This window comes from Ostrea edulis, chromosome 2 (genome assembly GCF_947568905.1).
Source record: "Ostrea edulis chromosome 2, xbOstEdul1.1, whole genome shotgun sequence".
NCBI classification, from domain to species: Eukaryota; Metazoa; Mollusca; class Bivalvia; order Ostreida; family Ostreidae; genus Ostrea; species Ostrea edulis.
Window position 1 is genome coordinate 3,444,917 of NC_079165.1, and position 19,155 is coordinate 3,464,071.

Consider the following 19,155-nt stretch of genomic DNA (forward strand, 5'->3'; position numbering starts at 1 on the left):
GCCTACCAATAATTTAACCGACCAATTAAAAGCGCCCTCATGAAATCACTCGGGGACTTTTCTATGAACTATTTCGAGCACGTCTTATACCTGCCAATAGATTTCGTTCACACATTTTGTAAATTAAGAGTAATAGATTGAATTTTTACTCCCGAATCCCGTCAAAATCTGAAGCTAATACATCATATATTTTCTCAATAAACATAATGTGCTGGATCTCATTTGTAAAATACGTCATCTTTACCAAGTATTAAACAAAAAATACCAATTTGAATTATACAACAAACAACATCTGGATATTTTGTTTCTGTTCTTGCACCTTACCTTGCTGTTCCCAGAAACAATGATACACTGATTTTGACTCTCATAACAACACCAATGTGGATGACATCAAAGCATGGATTCAAGATGAGGACATTTTTGTTGTGAAAAGAGGATTTCTAGAAACTCTTCCGCGTCTATAAGACATGGGATTTCAAGCAGAAATGTCGAATATCATGTCAAAAGGCCAAAAGCAATTATCCGCGAAAGATGAAAATATAAGCTGATTAGTTACCAAAAATAAGCTTAACTTAACTATTTGAAATTAAGAAAGCCCCCCCCCTTTTTATTTCTTTCTCTCCCTTCTCTTTATAACGAACGGTGATCAATCTTATAATTCCTATAAGGAATACCAAAATGAAGAGTTGGGCAAATAGGGACCCCTGGACACACCAGAGGTGGAATCAGGTGTCTAGGAGGAGTGAACATCCCCTGTTCACCGGTCACACTCACTGTGAGCCCTATATCTTGATCAGGTAAACGGAGTAATCCGTAGTCAAAACCAGTGTGCCAAGAACGGCCTAACAATCGGTATGAAACACGTCAGACAGCATTTGACCTAATGATAGATTATAAGAACGAGACTTGAAACCCCTTCACCATCAACATGTTTGTCAGTAGCCTGTCTCGATTTAAAAACTGATCATACGCAGAACAAACTATTGCGTATCGAATCAGTTGAGAGATATAAACACCATATGCAGGTTATAATGGAATACTGTTACATAGATATGCATGGGAAGTTGACGATGGAGAAACTGAAATCAACCCGTTTGTCATAAAGTTGATCATGAATTGTTACTTGCCATTAATTTCCATTTTCAATGGGGAAAAAATGTTTCAACACGACGACAAATTGTTTCATCACAACGACAAATTGTTTCATCGGTACTAAGACAAATTTTCAACATGATGACATACCGTTTCAAAACTACGACATATTGTGACGAAGCGTACAAAGTCAGTAATGAAAAAAACCCCAAAAAACCTGTGTATATGCGCAGGCTTCGTTTGAAAACAATTATTCATTATATACTGGCACGAAATTTCACGAAAATATAAAATGAATGGTTATTTCACTGATACAAAAGCCCGGTGGGCTCATTTTGAGGGGAAAAAAATAAGTTGAAGAGTTAAAATATGTACATTTGTACCTATATATTTGGGGTGTTCAGATTGGGAATTTTTCTACTGTTGCCCACTACCTGAAAAAAATCCGAGTAAGTTAGAATCCGTTCCATGAAAATATTTTCTATAAACATGGGGTAATTTAGCTGTGATCAATTGACCAGTAATCCGAGAATCATTCCCATGTTAACTACAAATGTACATGTAGTTATCATAATGATAAAGAAAAATTACATCAATTAACGGAAACTCAAACTATTTTTGTTGAATTCAAGAAAATCTAGCGTCACCTATGCGTTTGTTTGGGAGGAAGAACATTTTCTGTAACCATTAATTTCGACGACTGATCGTTTTACATGATATCATTGCAAAACGATCGTCTGTAAGGCAGACAAACTTACTGACTTGAGTTTTTGTTTAGTAAAAGGTCCTTCATCGTTTCCATAGATAAGTTGTCTAGTAACTTAGCTCATTATAACGAGATAACTAAATCGTTATAACTAGATACTAATATATTAACTCCTTATAATGAGATGACTATATATAACGAGATGACTTAATCGTTATAACGAGACATCAGTAAATTAACTCGTTACATAACGAGATAATTATGTATATTAACGAGATGATTAAATTGTTATAACGAGACGTCAGTAAATTAACTCGTTATATAACGAGATGACTATATATATAACGAGATGACTAAATTGTTATAACGAGATTCTAGTGAATTAGTTCGTTATATACTGTAGAATCATTAAAATTCGTGGGGGCCAATTTTCGTGGATTGCTGAATTTTTACAGGTTCATTGGGACGTAATTTCGTAGATTTATATATTTGTAAGAAAGATAACTCTGGAATGTTTGCTTTGTCTTTATTCGTTGAGGATGTAAATTCGTGGGTGAGGGGTACCCACGAATTCCACGAAAATTGAACCACCACGAATTATAATGATTTCACAGTAACGAGATAATTATTTATTATACCTCAGTATGAGAATTCTATGCAACGCGTAATCTGATTGGTCTAGACAGTCACGTGCCAGGGATGACAAAACTCTCAAACGAATCGGAACCCCTCGCCCTTTACGTACAAATGTAGGAACGGAGGAAAGGGCGAGGTGTTCCTATTGCCTCTCAAACATCACATCTCCCCATCATATTTACCTCTTGGATAACCTCGTTCATTTCCCATATATTTTACGGCAAGGGTCCGAGTCATTGTACTTTCATAGTTCATAAGGCACAAAATATGCGGGTGTCTGATACACAGTTAAATCGCCTGGTTTTGGTTGATACAAAAACAAGCAAATAAATCAGCACTCAAGGGGAATGGAACTACAAAAAACTGGTTATTATATCACTGTATTTCGTTGTCTGTACCTTATACCGTAATACGTTAACGGCGCAGTGTTACCGTAAGGGCGATCTCAGCTACATTCAATGTATAGATGAGCGGACTCCAATTTCAAATACGCATTTGTGGTCTTGCTTTGTTTCGGTATAATAAACAATTTATTGCATGAATGTTCGAGAGATATGAAGATTTATTCACCCAAGAAAAATCATATTCCTCATGGGCGTTGCCCTCGGGAAATATGATTTTTCTTGAGTGAATAAATCTTCATATCTCCCTCATGATCACTATCATGCAATGAATGTATGATACATAACGAGATGACTAAATTGTTATAACGAGATACCAGTGAAATAATTTGCTCGTTATATAACGAGATGATTAGGGCCTATATACATAACGAGATGACTAAATTGTTATAACGAGATACCAATAAATTAGCTCGTTATATAACGAGACGATTATATATATAACGAGATGACTAAATCGTTATAACGAGATACTAAATTGTTTATATGGGAGACTAGCAAGTTGTTACGAGATACTAAATTGTTTATATTGGAGACTAACTCGTTATAACGAAATACTAAATTGTTTATATGGGAGACTAGCTCGTTATAACGAGATACTAAATTGTTTATATAGGAGACTAGCAAGTTGTTACGAGATACTAAATTGTTTATATTGGAGACTAACTCGTTATAACGAAATACTAAATTGTTTATTTAGGAGACTAGCTCGTTATAACGAGATACTAAATTGTTTATATGAGAGACTATCAAGTTATTACGAGATGAATGGCTATACGACACACTTACTTGTTAATTAGAACGAGATAAAAATTTGTTATAAGAAGAAAATGAACTTAAAAGTTATAATATATATATATATATGTATATGATTTATTTCCAAATTAGGGCCCTCTCGGGCATACAGCATACATGATTGTTAACATTTCAATGTGAAATGTTTATTTTTAAAAATGATTATAAAAAGAAAAGAACAAAACAAGAGCAAAATATGCACTATCAGTACATGTATGAGCAATGTTCATATCAATCTGATTAAAACCAGATCCTGAGATCCGCCCACAATCGCTACACTAGTGTAGCGATCTAAGTGAGCGGATCTCAGGATCTGGTTTTAATCAGATTGTGTTCATATATGAGACATTTTGAACATGATAATACTTATTTGTATTACATGTAAGTACCACCGTGTATCCTAATGCAAAACAGTCAGAAATACACACAGAAAAAATAAAATAAAAAATATATACATGTACACAACAACACTACATGTAATAATAGTAAAGGTAGTATAAGTACATATGATTAACTCCACTGTAATGCAAAAGATACCACGGGACGGTGCATTGGTACTAGATCAACATGTCATGTTTATAATGAGTGCATATGTGCAATATGGTTTCATATGGTTCATACATGTATAATATACAGCAATACTAGTAGTATGAGCTTAGACAATGTACATAACATGAGACTAGTAGTATGAGCTTATACAATGTACATAACATGAGACTAGTAGTATGAGCTTAGACAATGTACATAACATGAGACTAGTAGTATGAGCTTAGACAATGTACATAACATGAGACATTACTTGATGTAATATATGCAAGTACCATCGTGTATCCTAATGCAAAACAGTCAGAAATGCACACAGGAAGAAAATAATAACAATATATGCAATGACACATAATAATAGTAAAAGACACGTAGTACAAGTACATATGATTGACTGTATACATAACGAGTTAATTTTTTGGGAGTACTTTCTCAAAATTTTGCACTCTGATGTGTAGCTGAGTTTTACTTGCAAGTTATTTAAGAGATTTAAAGTAGGTCAATGAACCTAACATTTACAGCGCAAAATAATCTATTTTTATAAACGGTGTTTTCCATCACTTGAGGTCGGGGAAATTCAATAGGGGGAATTCCAACGTATGTTGTGAACTTTACAAAGATGACCTGCTTACCTTCCTAAGGACAGCACATACTGAATCAGGTATTGTTATGGTTTCAGGATTCTCTTGACAAAGGCTCCCTTTTTACATTGTAATCATATGAAGTGTTTGCTGGCTTAATGCACGTGTTGACTGATTTTCAGGCTGACCCGATTACATTATTTACACTTCAGAAACATGGCGGATGAAAACCCACAATTGCAGTCTATTTTGGTCTTTCTCGTGGTAAGAACTAGCAATAAAATTATATAGTATTTGATTTATATTAGTTACAACGGTCGAATGCTTTATTCTATTCAGATCAAGCTTGGTTGTAAAAAAAAACAAAAAAAACCAACCTCTACAACTCGGGTATATATGAATGGGGCACCACATCTACATGTACAATGGTTATTGCCCAAAAGTAAACATAATAATATAGTTTATTCACCAATCAAGGGCCCTCGGGGGGCATGTACATGTTAACAGGCAATTAATTATAACAATGAAAATAAATAACAATCATTTAGAAGTACTACCGGTAATACTGACAGAGTTCACACTTCTGCACTGCACATATCTATATAATTATATATGAAATACTGATCACAGACAAGATTTAAATTAACAACATGATAAATAAAATAACCCAACTGCCTCACATAACAGTTTCTGGGATAGCAGATAATGATAGTGTCGTGTGAATACTTATATAAAAGAGAATAATAGCATTACATGGGGAGAAAGAAAAAAACAAACAAACAAACAACAAACCCACAATATGTTGACCTGATTACAGGGAGCACCAAGGGACAGTGCCTGTTAATAGTCTGGTAATAAATTTATTGTACCAGACCGTTGGTCTTGTACTCCCAGTAACCAAGACAGCTTACTATTGTAAAGTAAAGGAAATGTGAGAATGCAAAGACATGTATTTGCAGTATCACATTACACTGTTCAAAATCATCTTACTGAATACAGCATGCTAGTATATTACATATTTACACGCAGGATCCAGTTGTTCTGAATGTTTTATGTCTAAAGTAGGAAGGTTAGAATACTTATATAAAAGAGAATAGCGTTATATGAGAGAATAAAAACACGATATGTTGACCTGACTACAGGGAGTACCAAGGGACAGTGCCTGTTAACAATCTGGTAGTAAATTGTTGTACCAGACTGTTGGTCTTGTACTCCCAGTAGCCAAGACAGCCTACAGGTGTAAAATATGAAGAGAGAAAATGTGCATAATGCAATGAAATGTAACATTTGTAGTATTATATCCCACTGTTTAAAATCATCTTACTAATTTGGATGAGGATATTTTCATCTTCATTGGTCATTAGCCATATAAGCTTTTGATCACTGTCCATCACTGCAATAGCAATGGTGATAATAATGATACATGTAGTAATAAAATTAATTCATAGTACATGTATAACAATATTGTATACATCTTTGTGACTGCGAATGGCAAATTACAGTTCTTATTTATAACAGATTAAAATGTATTCTCTCTCTCTCTCTCTCTCTCTCTCTGATAAACACAAGTTTATGATAATTTAGCAATAGTAGTTTTTGACAGCATTTTAATTTTTATATAATGTTAAGACAATTAAAGATGAAGACAATTTCAGAGTTATCATTAAGCAATATTTGAAGTGTCACTACTTTCAGCACATTGTCTCTTATTTCAGTATATGCAGCACATTGTAACTAATTCTACAGGCAGTACACAATATATCGTTTGGATCTTGGAATGTTTGAATATCTTCTTTTTTCTATAACAAGCTCATGAGAGCTAATTCTGATTTTACAAGCCATTGATCTATCAAATCTATTTGTTAATTTATCAAAATAGTCGTTTATTCATGATATGTAATTTGCTCAGAAAGGTTAAAAACAATGAATGATTTCATCTTCACTAACAAAAAGTTTTCGGACCCCTCCCCCCTTTTTTAACGAAACCTCTTTGCTAGCGTGTGATTTTGGTTCATCTGAAAGTTGTCTGTTATCTGTCGTCTATAAACTAATTAAATTTGTTTTTTGTTTTGTTTTTGTTTTTTGTTTTTTTTTTACATGTTTGTATTTCTTCTCAGGAACCACAGGACCAAATTCAACCACACGTATCACAAAGATTCTTTGGGTAAAGGGAATTCATGTTTGTTCGAAGGGTCATGTCCTTTTCCTAGGGGATATAATCGAGAGAGATAGAAATGAAAATATAGTGCTATGTTTAAAAACTCTTTCTCAAGAATAAAAGAACCAGAAAAAGTTGACATTTTTGTGAAATAATAAAGAAGAAGTTATCTTTTTTATACCACGGGGACAGAACAACGGGGCTACAATAAGGGTTCAAAGTTGTACACAGGAATATTTCAGAAAATCTACTAAAATCACAAGGATAAGAAGTGTCAAATCCTTTTGTGAGCATTTTCGTGTGATGTACATTTACATTTGTTCACCTCGTAACTCCAGGGGGTAAGATGTGACCAAAAGAGAGCACAGAGTGTTAATTCGATAGTTGTAAGTCAGCATCCTCATGTATTGTAGGGTCGCGATTGTTTATATGTTAATCTTTGAGGTCAGATTGAGGTCACAGAAGGGATTTAAGGTGTCACATAATATGTATTGTAACGTGTAATTAAGATTATTTAAGGAATTTAGTTATTAAGATGATTACAGACATTTTCTTATTGACTCTGCCTGAGTTATAATAATGCCATCGCGAAATTCCCTGGTATAGGGTTCATGTGAAGGCGAAGGTGTAAGGCGACTCATCTCACAGTAAAGATTTCCAGCTATCCTTCTGTGTTCAGTAAACCAGAAGGGATAAAAGAATTAAATAGGTTACATGAGGAAGAAGTGTTGGTTTTAGCTGACAAAGCTTGTAACAACATTGTCTTTGTTTGTAAGGCTCATTATTATAACTGTATTTCAAACGAACTTGGCATTAATTCCACTTTTGGTAATCGTACTTATACTCCAACTGCCTTTTCAAAAGATAGAATTCTTCAAAACCATACTTCAGTTTTAGACACATTTAATAACCCAGTCAATGGGTCGGATGAATATCAGTTACCGTACCTATACAGGATTTCTAAACTTCATAAAAACCCTTTTAAAGAAAGATACATTGCTGGGTCCAGTAAATGTTCTACCAAGCCCCTATCTTTGCTCCTTACAAAAATGTTAACAGCTGTGAAGGAGAAACTTCAAACGTACTGTGCCACTACATATGCCAGAAGTTGACAATGTGTAAATCAAATGTGGATTCTCAAAAATTCTAAAGAACTTTTAGTTTTAAATAGCAAAACTTTTCTCAAATCAACAACATCAGAACGTATGACTTTTCTACACTTTACACTTCTTCAACAAAACAACAAATATGTATATCTAGTGATCAGTCATCCAAAAAAACTTTGTTAAACACTACTCTGATTCCACCCACAATTACTCTAACATTGAAATAAAAATATGCTGGAGTTTGTCATTGGCAATATCTTCGTAGTCTTTGGTGATCAGGTCTTACAACAGTCTCTTGAAATGCCCATGGGCACGAATTGTGCTCCTGGGGTTTGCTGACATGTTTCTATATTCTTATTCAAAAACTTCTACGTGAGAAGAAAAAATATTTTGTTGTGGCCTTCAATGCAACATTTTGATATATTGACGACGTTTTATCTATTAACAATTATAATATTCATTCATATGTTGATTCGATATACCCTTGTGAACTCGAAATAAAAGACACCACAGAGTCGTCCACTTCTCCTTCATACTTGGATAGTTCATTGAAAATATATATTAACGGCAAACTAACAACTCAACTTTATGACAACGGGATGATTTCAGTTTCTCCATCGTCAACTTCCCATATTTATGTAGCAATGGTATTCAATTATCACCTGCATATGGTGTTTATATCTCTCAACTGATTCGATATGCAAGAGCTTGTTCTGCGTATGATCAGTCATTATAGCGACCATAGAATTTGCGAAATGCTGACTTTAAACGAGACTGTTGAAACACAACTTAATTGTTTGTCAGTAGCATGCCTCAATTTAATTCTTATTATACATAGAACAAGCTCCTGCGTATCGAATCAATAATAAATTGCACAATAATGAATGTATTCATATGAAGAAAATGTCTTCACCGTTTCGGTATTATTAGCCAATTACCGAAGTCCGATCATTACCACATTTGTAAGTTCTGTATTATATGAAATTCTCAAGGCAAACTTCAATTTTCATGCTTTTTGCTTTTCTTCTTTTTGGTAATAGACAGACTTGGTCAATCAGAAATAGATTTTAGGTCACCTGAGTAAATTTTCATATGTACGAGCACATGTATGTTGTGCGTTAACAATGGTTAAATGTGTGAACAATAGAAATTTTTAACTACTTGATAACTACCATTCCAATTCTTTTCAAATTTGATATGAAGCATATTTTGGACAAGAGAAATATAAATTATAAATTTCAGGACTTCTGCATCCCTACAGTCTTAGGGGTGGGCAAAAACTGCCCAAAATTGACCAATTTTCAAAAAACCCTTCAAAAATAAAAAATCAACTGTACATGTCTATGAAGAACCAAATGCACAATAGTGATGTAGAACAGGAAGACGTCTACTAAATTTGTAAATTTCATGATCCCCGGGGAAGAGGTTCTGACCCCAGGGCGGGGCCAAACTCAGTATATAGTATTTATGTGTAAAACATTTTTAAAAAATCTTTTTAGTGTCATTGATACTAACATGAAATTAATGATATTTAGAAAGAACATGTAGACCTTTACCAGAATTTTGAATTTGATGATCCCAGGGGAAGGGTTTTTCTATTAGGGTAGGGCCAAAATGGTCATTTATTCAATGTGTGAACAATAGAACATTTTTAACTTATCCTTGGTAAGTACTATTCCAATTTCTATAAAATTTTGGTATGCAACATCTTTGGGACCCCGGGGTGCAGGAGTAGTGAAATTTACAATTTATGTCCCCTTGTTCCAGAGATGCTTCATACCAAATTTGAAAAGAATTGGAAGGTAGTTATCAAGAAAAAGTTAAAAATTCCTATTGTTCACACATTTAATAACTTACCATTTTGGCCCCACCATGATACCAAAATCCCTACCCCTGGGATCATCGAATTTACAATTTTGGTAGAGGTCTTCCTGCTCTACATCACTATGCATTTAGTGTTTCTTAAACATGTGCGGTTCTAGAGAAGATGTTTGAAAATTGGTTAATTTTGGGCAGTTTTGCTTCGCCCCTAAGGCCCCGGGGGTACAGGGATCCTGAAATTTACAATTTATGTCCCCTTGTTCCAAAGATGCTTTATACCAAATTTGAAAAGAATTGGAAGGTAGTTATCAAGAAGAAGTTAAAAAATTCTATTGTTAGCACATTCAATAACTGACCATTTCGGCCCCGCCCTGATAACAAAACCCCTACCCCTGAGATCATAAAATTTACAATTTTTGTAAAGGACTATCTGCTCTTTCGAAATATCCATTTAGTTTCAATATAGTATCATTAGCACTAAATAAGATGTTATTTTAAGTGTTTTACACATAAACACTATATCCTAAGTTTGGCCCCGCCCTGGGGTCAAATGCCCTACCCCGGGATCATGAAATTTACAATTTTGGTAGAGGCCTTTCTGCTCCACATTACCATGCATTTAGGTTTTTTCACATGTGTGGTTCTAGAGAAGAAGCCTTTTGAAAATTGATTAATTTTGGGTAGTTTTTGCCACGCCCCTAAGACCCCATGTGTGCAGGAGTCTTGAAATTCACAATTTACTTCCCCCCTGTCCCAAGGATGCTTCATACCAAATTTGAAAATAAATTGGACTGCTAGTAATTAAGAAAAAAATTTAAAAAATCAATTGTTAACGCACGACGGACGATGGATTGATTGATTGATGTTTTCCGCCACACTCAACAATTTTTCAGTTATATGGTGGCGCCCAGTTTTTTATTGGTGGAAGAGAGAACCCAGATACAATGTACCTGGGAAGAGACCACCGACCTTCCGAAAGTAAACTGAGAAACTTTCTCACTTACCGGCGCGAGCGGGATTCAAACCCGCGCCGACAGAGGTGAGAGGCCGTGTGATTTTGAGCGCGATGCTCTATAACCACTCGGCCACGGAGGCCGGACGACGACGGACGACAACCAATTGCAAGAGTTTACTCGGGTGACCTAAAAAACTAAATGCACAGTGATGTAGAGTAAGAAGGCCTCTACAAAAATTGTAAATTTTATGGTCCCAGGGTAGAGGTTCTGAACCCAAGATGGGACCAAATCTTAGTATTATATAGCATATATTGGTCCTAAGTACCCCTTGGTTGTAAGAGTCGACTAAATGGGGCGGTCATTCGGATGAGACAGCAAAAACCGAGGCATCGCGTCACAGCAGGTGTGGCACAAAAAAGATCCCTCCCTGCTTAAAGACCGTAAGCCCTTTACCGGCAATGATAACGTCTCCATATGAGTGAAACATTTTCCAGCGGGACGTTTAACAATATAAAATTAATCAATCTTTAATACTATTGAAACTAAATAGATATTTATGAGTACATCGACCTTTACCAACTTTTTAAAAACAAATTTCATGATCCTAAGGGGTAACGGTTTTGGTTCCAGGGTGGGGCCAAATTATTATAGTAATTATTGTCTTTTTCATTTGATAGACTTCTTTATGTTTGCTGTTACGGTATAAAAACTATCTGAATACTAGTATTTAGGAAAAGTAGGAAAGGATGTACCAAAATTATGATTCTTGTAACCTTAGGCTTTTGACTCTAGGACAGGTCCAAATTAGTCATATCGTGTTAATGTTACATATATTATTCAAAGCCCTTCATTAGTATAGACACTTTCGCGGACATTTGTGTTTTATACTGTTGCTAAATATTATGCACAACAGGATTTCAAAGGCCTTGGGACTCGTGATTCTTCTAACAAATATTCAGGTAACTGATAAGGCCTATGGATCTTTTTTGGGGGAGGGGGTGGCAAACTTCTATATATATATCATTCAAATATGTCATTTGCAAAATGAATCGAATAAGCATGGTTCGGCATTTGTACTCAATACTATACAACAATTCGTCTTCCATACCGCCAATACAATCATATTTCAGAAACGAGAGTTCAATGTTTCGATGTCTGATTTTTGTAGAATATATCCAGTAAGATCGATAAAATAGAACGTGATATATGCGCATTAAGAGGAGAGAGAACGCAGAATGACCCACGATTACAGCAAGGTCAGGAAGAATCTACAGAACAGCCAAACCCGGACGAGAAGACGGAAGACGGAAACAAAGTCGACATCAAGGGAAGAAACAGCGCATCGGGTAGAACAGGTTAACGATGTACACTATACTCTGTCGTATGAGTACTGCATGCACACGGGGTGAACATATAAAATAATATTGTACAATACTGGGATCAGTGTTATAGGTATTATATGATACTGGGATCAGTGTTACAGGTATTGTACAATACTGGGATCAGTGTTACAGGTATTGTACAATACTGGGATCAGTGTTATAGGTATTGTACGATACTGGGATCAGTGTTACAGGTACATGTATTGTACAATACTGGGATCAGTGTTACAGGTAATGTACAATACTTGGATCAGTGTTACAGGTATTGTACAATACTGGGATCAGTGTTATAGGTATTATATGATACTGGGATCAGTGTTATAGGTATTGTACGATACTGGGATCAGTGTTACAGGTATTGTACAATACTGGGATCAGTGTTATATGTATTATATGATACTGGAATCAGTGTTACAGGTACATGTATTGTACAATACTGGGATCAGTGTTATATGTATTATATGATACTGGGATCAGTGTTACAGGTATTGTACAATACTGGGATCAGTGTTACAGGTATTGTATGATATTGGGATCAGTGTTACAGGTATTGTAGAATACTGGGATCAGTGTTACAGGTATTGTATGATACTGGGATCAGTGTTACAGGTAATGTACAATACTGGGATCAGTGTTACAGGTATTGTACAATACTGGGATCAGTGTTACAGGTATTGTATGATACTGGGATCAGTGTTACAGGTATTGTACGATACTGGGATCAGTGTTATAGGTATTATATGATACTGGGATCAGTGTTACAGGTATTGTACGATACAGGGATCAGTGTTACAGGTATTGTACAATACTGGGATCAGTGTTATAGGTATTGTACGATACTGGGATCAGTGTTATAGGTATTATATGATACTGGGATCAGTGTTACAGGTATTGTACGATACTGGGATCAGTGTTACAGGTATTGTACAATACTGGGATCAGTGTTATAGGTATTGTACGATACTGGGATCAGTGTTACAGGTACATGTATTGTACAATACTGGGATCAGTTTTACAAGTATTGTACGATACTGGGATCAGTGTTACAGGTATTGTACAATACTGGGATCAGTGTTACAGGTATTGTATGATACTGGGATCAGTGTTACAGGTATTGTATGATACTGGGATCAGTGTTTCAGGTATTGTACAATACTGAGATCAGTGTTACAGGTATTATATGATACTGGGATCAGTGTTACAGGTAATGTACAATACTGGGATCAGTGTTACAGGTATTGTATGATACTGAGATCAGTGTTACAGGTATTGTATGATACAGGGATCAGTGTTACAGGTATTGTATGATACTGGGATCAGTGTTACAGGTACATGTATTGTACAATACTGGGATCAGTGTTACAGGTATTGTATGATACTGAGATCAGTGTTACAGGTATTGTACAATACTGGGATCAGTGTTACAGGTAATGTACAATACTGGGATCAGTGTTACATGTATTGTATGATACTGGGATCAGTGTTACAGGTATTGTATGATACTGAGATAAGTGTTACAGGTATTGTACAATACTGGGATCAGTGTTACATGTATTGTATGATACTGGGATCAATGTTACAGGTATTGTACAATACTGGGATCAGTGTTACATGTATTGTATGATACTGGGATCAGTGGTACAGGTATTGTATGATATTAAGATCAGTGTTACAGGTAATGTACAATACTGGGATCAGTGTTACAGGTATTGTACAATACTGGGATCAGTGTTACAGGTATTGTACGATACTGGGATCAGTGTTACAGGTATTGTACGATACAGGGATCAGTGTTACAGGTATTGTACAATACTGGGATCAGTGTTATAGGTATTGTACGATACTGGGATCAGTGTTATAGGTATTGTATGATACTGGGATCAGTGTTACAGGTATTGTACGATACTGGGATCAGTGTTACAGGTATTGTACAATACTGGGATCAGTGTTATAGGTATTGTACGATACTGGGATCAGTGTTACAGGTACATGTATTGTACAATACTGGGATCAGTTTTACAGGTATTGTACGATACTGGGATCAGTGTTACAGGTATTGTACAATACTGGGATCAGTGTTACAGGTATTGTATGATACTGGGATCAGTGTTACAGGTAATGTACAATACCTGTAAAACTGATACCAGAATCATATTATACCTGTAACACTGATCCCAGTATTGTACAATAGCAATAAACAATATGTTATCAATAATCTACTTCTGAAGATTAAAAAAATCATTGACTGTCTAACGTCGTATTTTATTGACCAACACTAAAATATCAATTATGAGTCAAATAAACAAATTGTTTTTAAAAAGTATGATATTAGCGTATCAAATCCTAAATGTAAAGCCGAGCGACCACAATCAAGTGGAATAGTGATGATTTGATAGATAAACATATAAATACCATCTATAAGGTTTCCCTCTGTAATGAACAGCAATTTGAATTTTTGAATTCGTGATGTTTTATTCAGTATTTTGGATGTTGTCGATTTCACTTGGCTTTGTATATTTCAGTTATGTTCGGATCACGTGGATCTGAAGACGGTATAAGCGGAAGTGAAGATATTCATCGGGAATGTCTTCAGGAAAACCTCCAACTTATGTCGGACAACATGGTGTTAAAACGCGTCGTGTTATTAGACGAACTGGTGGAAAATGGCTGTCTAACCGAAAACGAGACTGCTGACATTCTTGAATTCGAGAAGAGAAAGGACCAAACTAGAAAACTTGCGGTAACCATCAGCAAACGAAGCCGAGAAAAGTTTAGCTTGTTTTTGGAGGTATTGAAAAGATCAGAAAATTACCCGTACATTGCAGACCAGATGGAGGAATCTTACAATATCAAAGTGGAGGAAAGCAGAAGAAAACGGGAATGCATTCAATGCTACATGGTCCGCAACGTTGACTTGCGAGACATCTTAGATTTATTATGTTCCCAATTTGTTGTTGATCTCGAGTTTGTCAACGATGTGATATCATGTGAAAACAGAAATACTGCAAGAATGGAGAGCCTTTGGAAGCATTTATTTGACATACTAAATACCTCTGCAGATGCAGGCAGATATAGAAAAGTATTCAAGGAATCCCTCGGAAGGAAATACGATCACATCGCTGTCAAATTGTCGGCGAAGAATAAGATAAGATGTAGGTGTAAAGCTACTGAAGCAAAGAAAATTGTACGAATTGAAAATATGTCTTGGCCGAGTGGTAGTGTTACAACGGACGAGAGAAGCACCACTTCGACAGCTATCAGACAAAAGCTTCATCCGGGTACCCTATCTGCGTTTAGTGCCATTTCTGAAAGCGTCTCAGATGTTAGCAACGACGGTTTGTCATGCAATATACCACGCACTATCGAGTGGCTGGAGAGCGTACAAACGGAACAGGAAGAGTTTCCTATATGTGAATGCAAATCCGATATTAGCAATTCCATGGACCATGACCATTCGGACATACCTTTGATTGCCCTTCCAAAAGAAAGGAGCCGTTCACTTGCGGCGATTGGTGACGGCCTTCTCATGGAAGCAGGGATAGAGGCAAGCATAGAAGAACAACACAAGAGAAGCCTGTATGTCGATAGTGGTAACGCTTTAGATACCACAGCTCAGGTGCATATGGAAACTGTACAAACAGGAGCAAGTAAGAAAGAAAGAAAATCAGCAAAGAAGAAAAAGAAAAAACGGAAGAGAACCCAATCTGAACCGGTCGCAAAATTACAGGAAGAGGAAAACGAAGTCGACTCAAAGATGATGTCTAGGTCATTGTCTCAGGGTTCTGTGCAAACTAAACGCACGATTGGGGATCGTCTTTTCATCAACATTCCAACCATTGACAATACGGAGGACTGTGCTATAAAGCCTTGTTGTGAAACCTCTACAGAGAACAGGTCTCAAATGGACCCCAAAGTATTAACACCACCACGACAAGTATCTTCTTTAACGAAGGTCGGATGCTGCAATAAACGTGGAAATAACAAAAAGAAGAAAATGAAACATAGTTGACAATTTAGCTGATTGATTGATTTTATATTGCTTAACGTCCCTCTCGATAATACAATTTAGCTGAAGACAAAACTAATTGATCATGAAACTAGGAGAGACCCAGTTGACAACAAAAATAACGGATTCGGAACATCCGTTGCAATATAAAGTTCCGTTACATACGTCTTTTTTTAGGTGACCTGTTGCAATTGTCTGCGTCCGTCGTCGTGCGTAACTTTCTTTTTGATAACTATCATTCAAATTCTTTTCAAATTTGATATGAAGCATCTTTGGGACAAGGAGGCATCAATTGTAAATACCAGGACGCCTGCACCCCTGGGGCCTTAAAGGGGCATGGACCCGATTTGAGCTGAACATTTTCAAATTATATTTTTCCATTTTTAATGTTTAGAATATTTAACTAAATTATTTATAATGGTCAGCAAAAATTTGAATGTCAGTTGTCAAGGTACATGGGAGATGCAGAGCTCACAAATCTTTGTTATGTAAACAAGGATCGTGCCATGCCTTTGATTAAATAGGGTAAATATACTCGTAAAAGTTCGTTTAAAACAGATTTTGTCAATTTACAAGTTAATTCTGAGCACAATTAAATATTTTCTAGTGTTTGGCACATCTCATTTTGTTTAAAACATGCTGTTTTCTATTAAGTAATCTATATGTAAACAAAACATGGCACGAGCCTTGTTTACATGACAAAGAATTGTGAGTGTTGTATCTCACATGTAACTGAACAACTGATATTCAAATTTTGGTTGACCATTCGAAATACTTTAGCTAAGCATAGTAAACAATAAAGATGGAAAAATAAAATTTTGAAAATTAGAGTTAAAATCGTGTCTATGCCCCTTTGAGGGCAAGGAAAAACTGCCAAAAATTAAACATTTTTTCAAATATCTTCTCTACAACCACACGTGTAAGAAAAGCTAAAAGCATAGTGATGTAGATCACAAAAGCCTATACCGAAATTGTAAACTTCATGATCCCAGGAATATAGTTTCTGACTCCAGGACGAGGCCAAACTAAGTGTGTGGTGTTTATGTGTAAAATATTTTTAAAAAATCTTTAATGTTATTGATATTAGATTGAAACTAAATGGGTATTTAGAATGAGCAGGTAGCTCTTTACCAAAATTGCAAATTTCATGATCCTAAGGGGAAAGGGTTTCTGTCGGTTCCAGGGTGGAGGCAAAATTATTAGAGTGATTATTGCCTTTGCCATTGGTAAGACATCTTTTAAATTTGCTGATACAGTATAAAAACTAAATGTATGTTTAGGAAAAGCACAAAAGGATGTACCCAAATTGTAAATTTCGCATCCCTTGGACGGGTCCAAATTAGTCATATTGTGTTAATGTTGCATGTATTGTATCACGTAAGGCCTTTCATCAGTATAGGCACTTTCGAGGGCATTTAAGACCAAATTTTGTTTTATACTGCTGCTGAATATTAAAATTTAGCTTAGCTATTCAGAACAGGATTTTTTTTTCTTCTAGCGCTTGGGACCAGTAATACTTTTAACTAATACCCAGATGATCTATAAGGCCCGTGGGTCTATTGTTAAAGTAGAATCATATTCCTTGCAACTTCGTTATAGGAGGATCCGGTGAATAGTTTCGATTTTGTGTTAACTTTTGACGATTCTTCGACGAGTACACATTCTGCGCAGTGATGTTTGTACCGCAGTCTTGTGTATCTGTGTTATTTTTATCCCAATCTGATTAAAATAAGATCTTTGATCCGCTCCGTTATTGTTATACATGTATCGTGTAGCGACATAACAATAACGGAGCGGATCAAAGATCTTATTTTAATCAGATTGATTTTCATCCATACTGTGTATTTTTTATGTGCTGTGTAGTAGATGTAAAGGAAAGTCAAACGAAACCTTAGATAATCTAAGACTTTTTAGTAGTAAGATCACAATGACAGATCTCAGATGAACTTATTAAAGCACTCCATAGACAAAATCAAAACGATTATTGGGAAATTTTTAATAAGAAAGAAATAAGAATAAGAAAGTGTTGATATCAAAATGAAAAAGATATTGATAAAGATGATGAAATGGATTTCAAAGTTATGACGTCTGTATGCTAATGATGAAAGGTGAAGATAACGAACAGTGATCACTCTCATAACTCCTATAAAGGTGAAGATAACGAACAGTGATCAATCTCATAACTCCTATAAAGGTGAAGATAACGAACAGTGATCACTCTCATAACTCCTATAAAGGTGAGGATAACGAACAGTGATCAATCTCATCACTCCTATAAAGCTGAAGATAACAGTGATCAATCTCATAACTCTTATAAAGGTGAAGATAACCAACAGTGATCAATCTCATAACTCCTATAAAGGTGAAGATAACGAACAGTGATCAATCTCATAACTCCTATAAAGGTGAAGATAACGAACATTGATCAATCTCACAACTCCTATAAAGGTGAATATAACGAACAGTGATCAATCTCATAACTCCTATAAAGGTGAATATAACGAACAGTGATCAATCTCACAACTCCTATAAAGGTGAATATAACGAACAGTGATCAATCTCATAACTCCTATAAAGGTGAAGATAACGAACAGTGATCAATCTCATAACTCCTATAAAGGTGAAGATAACGAACAGTGATCAATATCATAACTCCTATAAAGGTGAAGATAACGAACAGTGATCAATCTCACAACTCCTATAAAGGTGAAGATAACGAACAGTGATCAATCTCATAACTCCTATAAAGGTGAAGATAACGAACAGTGATCAATCTCATAACTCCTATAAAGGTGAAGATAACGAACAGTGATCAATCTCATAACTCCTATAAAGGTGAAGATAACGAACAGTGATCAATCTCACAACTCCTATAAAGGTGAAGATAACGAACAGTGATCAATCTCATAACTCCTATAAAGGTGAAGATAACGAACAGTGATCAATCTCACAACTCCTATAAAGGTGAATAT

At 35.5% G+C, this 19,155-nt stretch overlaps 1 protein-coding gene across 3 annotated transcripts; it reads left to right on the forward strand.

Annotated features, from left to right (window-relative positions):
- Positions 1–3,947: 3,947 nt before the first annotated feature.
- Positions 3,948–18,161, forward strand: LOC130046387 (uncharacterized). 3 transcript variants are annotated; one of them, XM_056157321.1, is made up of 4 exons: positions 3,948–4,834; positions 4,967–5,018; positions 11,964–12,150; positions 14,700–18,161. In XM_056157321.1, exons 2-4 carry the CDS (start codon positions 4,971–4,973, stop codon positions 16,184–16,186), a joined length of 1,722 nt encoding a protein of 573 aa, XP_056013296.1. In that variant the 5' UTR covers positions 3,948–4,834; positions 4,967–4,970; the 3' UTR covers positions 16,187–18,161. The 3 variants fall into 3 exon arrangements, with proteins under 3 accessions (XP_056013296.1, XP_056013297.1, XP_056013298.1); XM_056157322.1 differs by having other exon boundaries at positions 4,585–4,834; positions 4,937–5,018; XM_056157323.1 differs by lacking the exons at positions 3,948–4,834; positions 4,967–5,018; positions 11,964–12,150 and adding an exon at positions 12,911–13,226 and having other exon boundaries at positions 13,543–18,161.
- Positions 18,162–19,155: the final 994 nt, after the last annotated feature.

What these genes read in the sequence shown, in the direction of transcription:
- LOC130046387 (XM_056157321.1), top strand. Translation starts at nt 4,971, where the DNA reads ATGGCGGATGAAAACCCACAATTGCAGTCTATTTTGGTCTTTCTCGTG. An exon ending in CTATTTTGGTCTTTCTCGTG is followed by an intron (nt 5,019 to 11,963) that starts GTAAGAACTAGC and finishes TGATTTTTGTAG; the next exon opens with AATATATCCAGTAAGATCGA. An exon ending in CAGCGCATCGGGTAGAACAG is followed by an intron (nt 12,151 to 14,699) that starts GTTAACGATGTA and finishes TGTATATTTCAG; the next exon opens with TTATGTTCGGATCACGTGGA.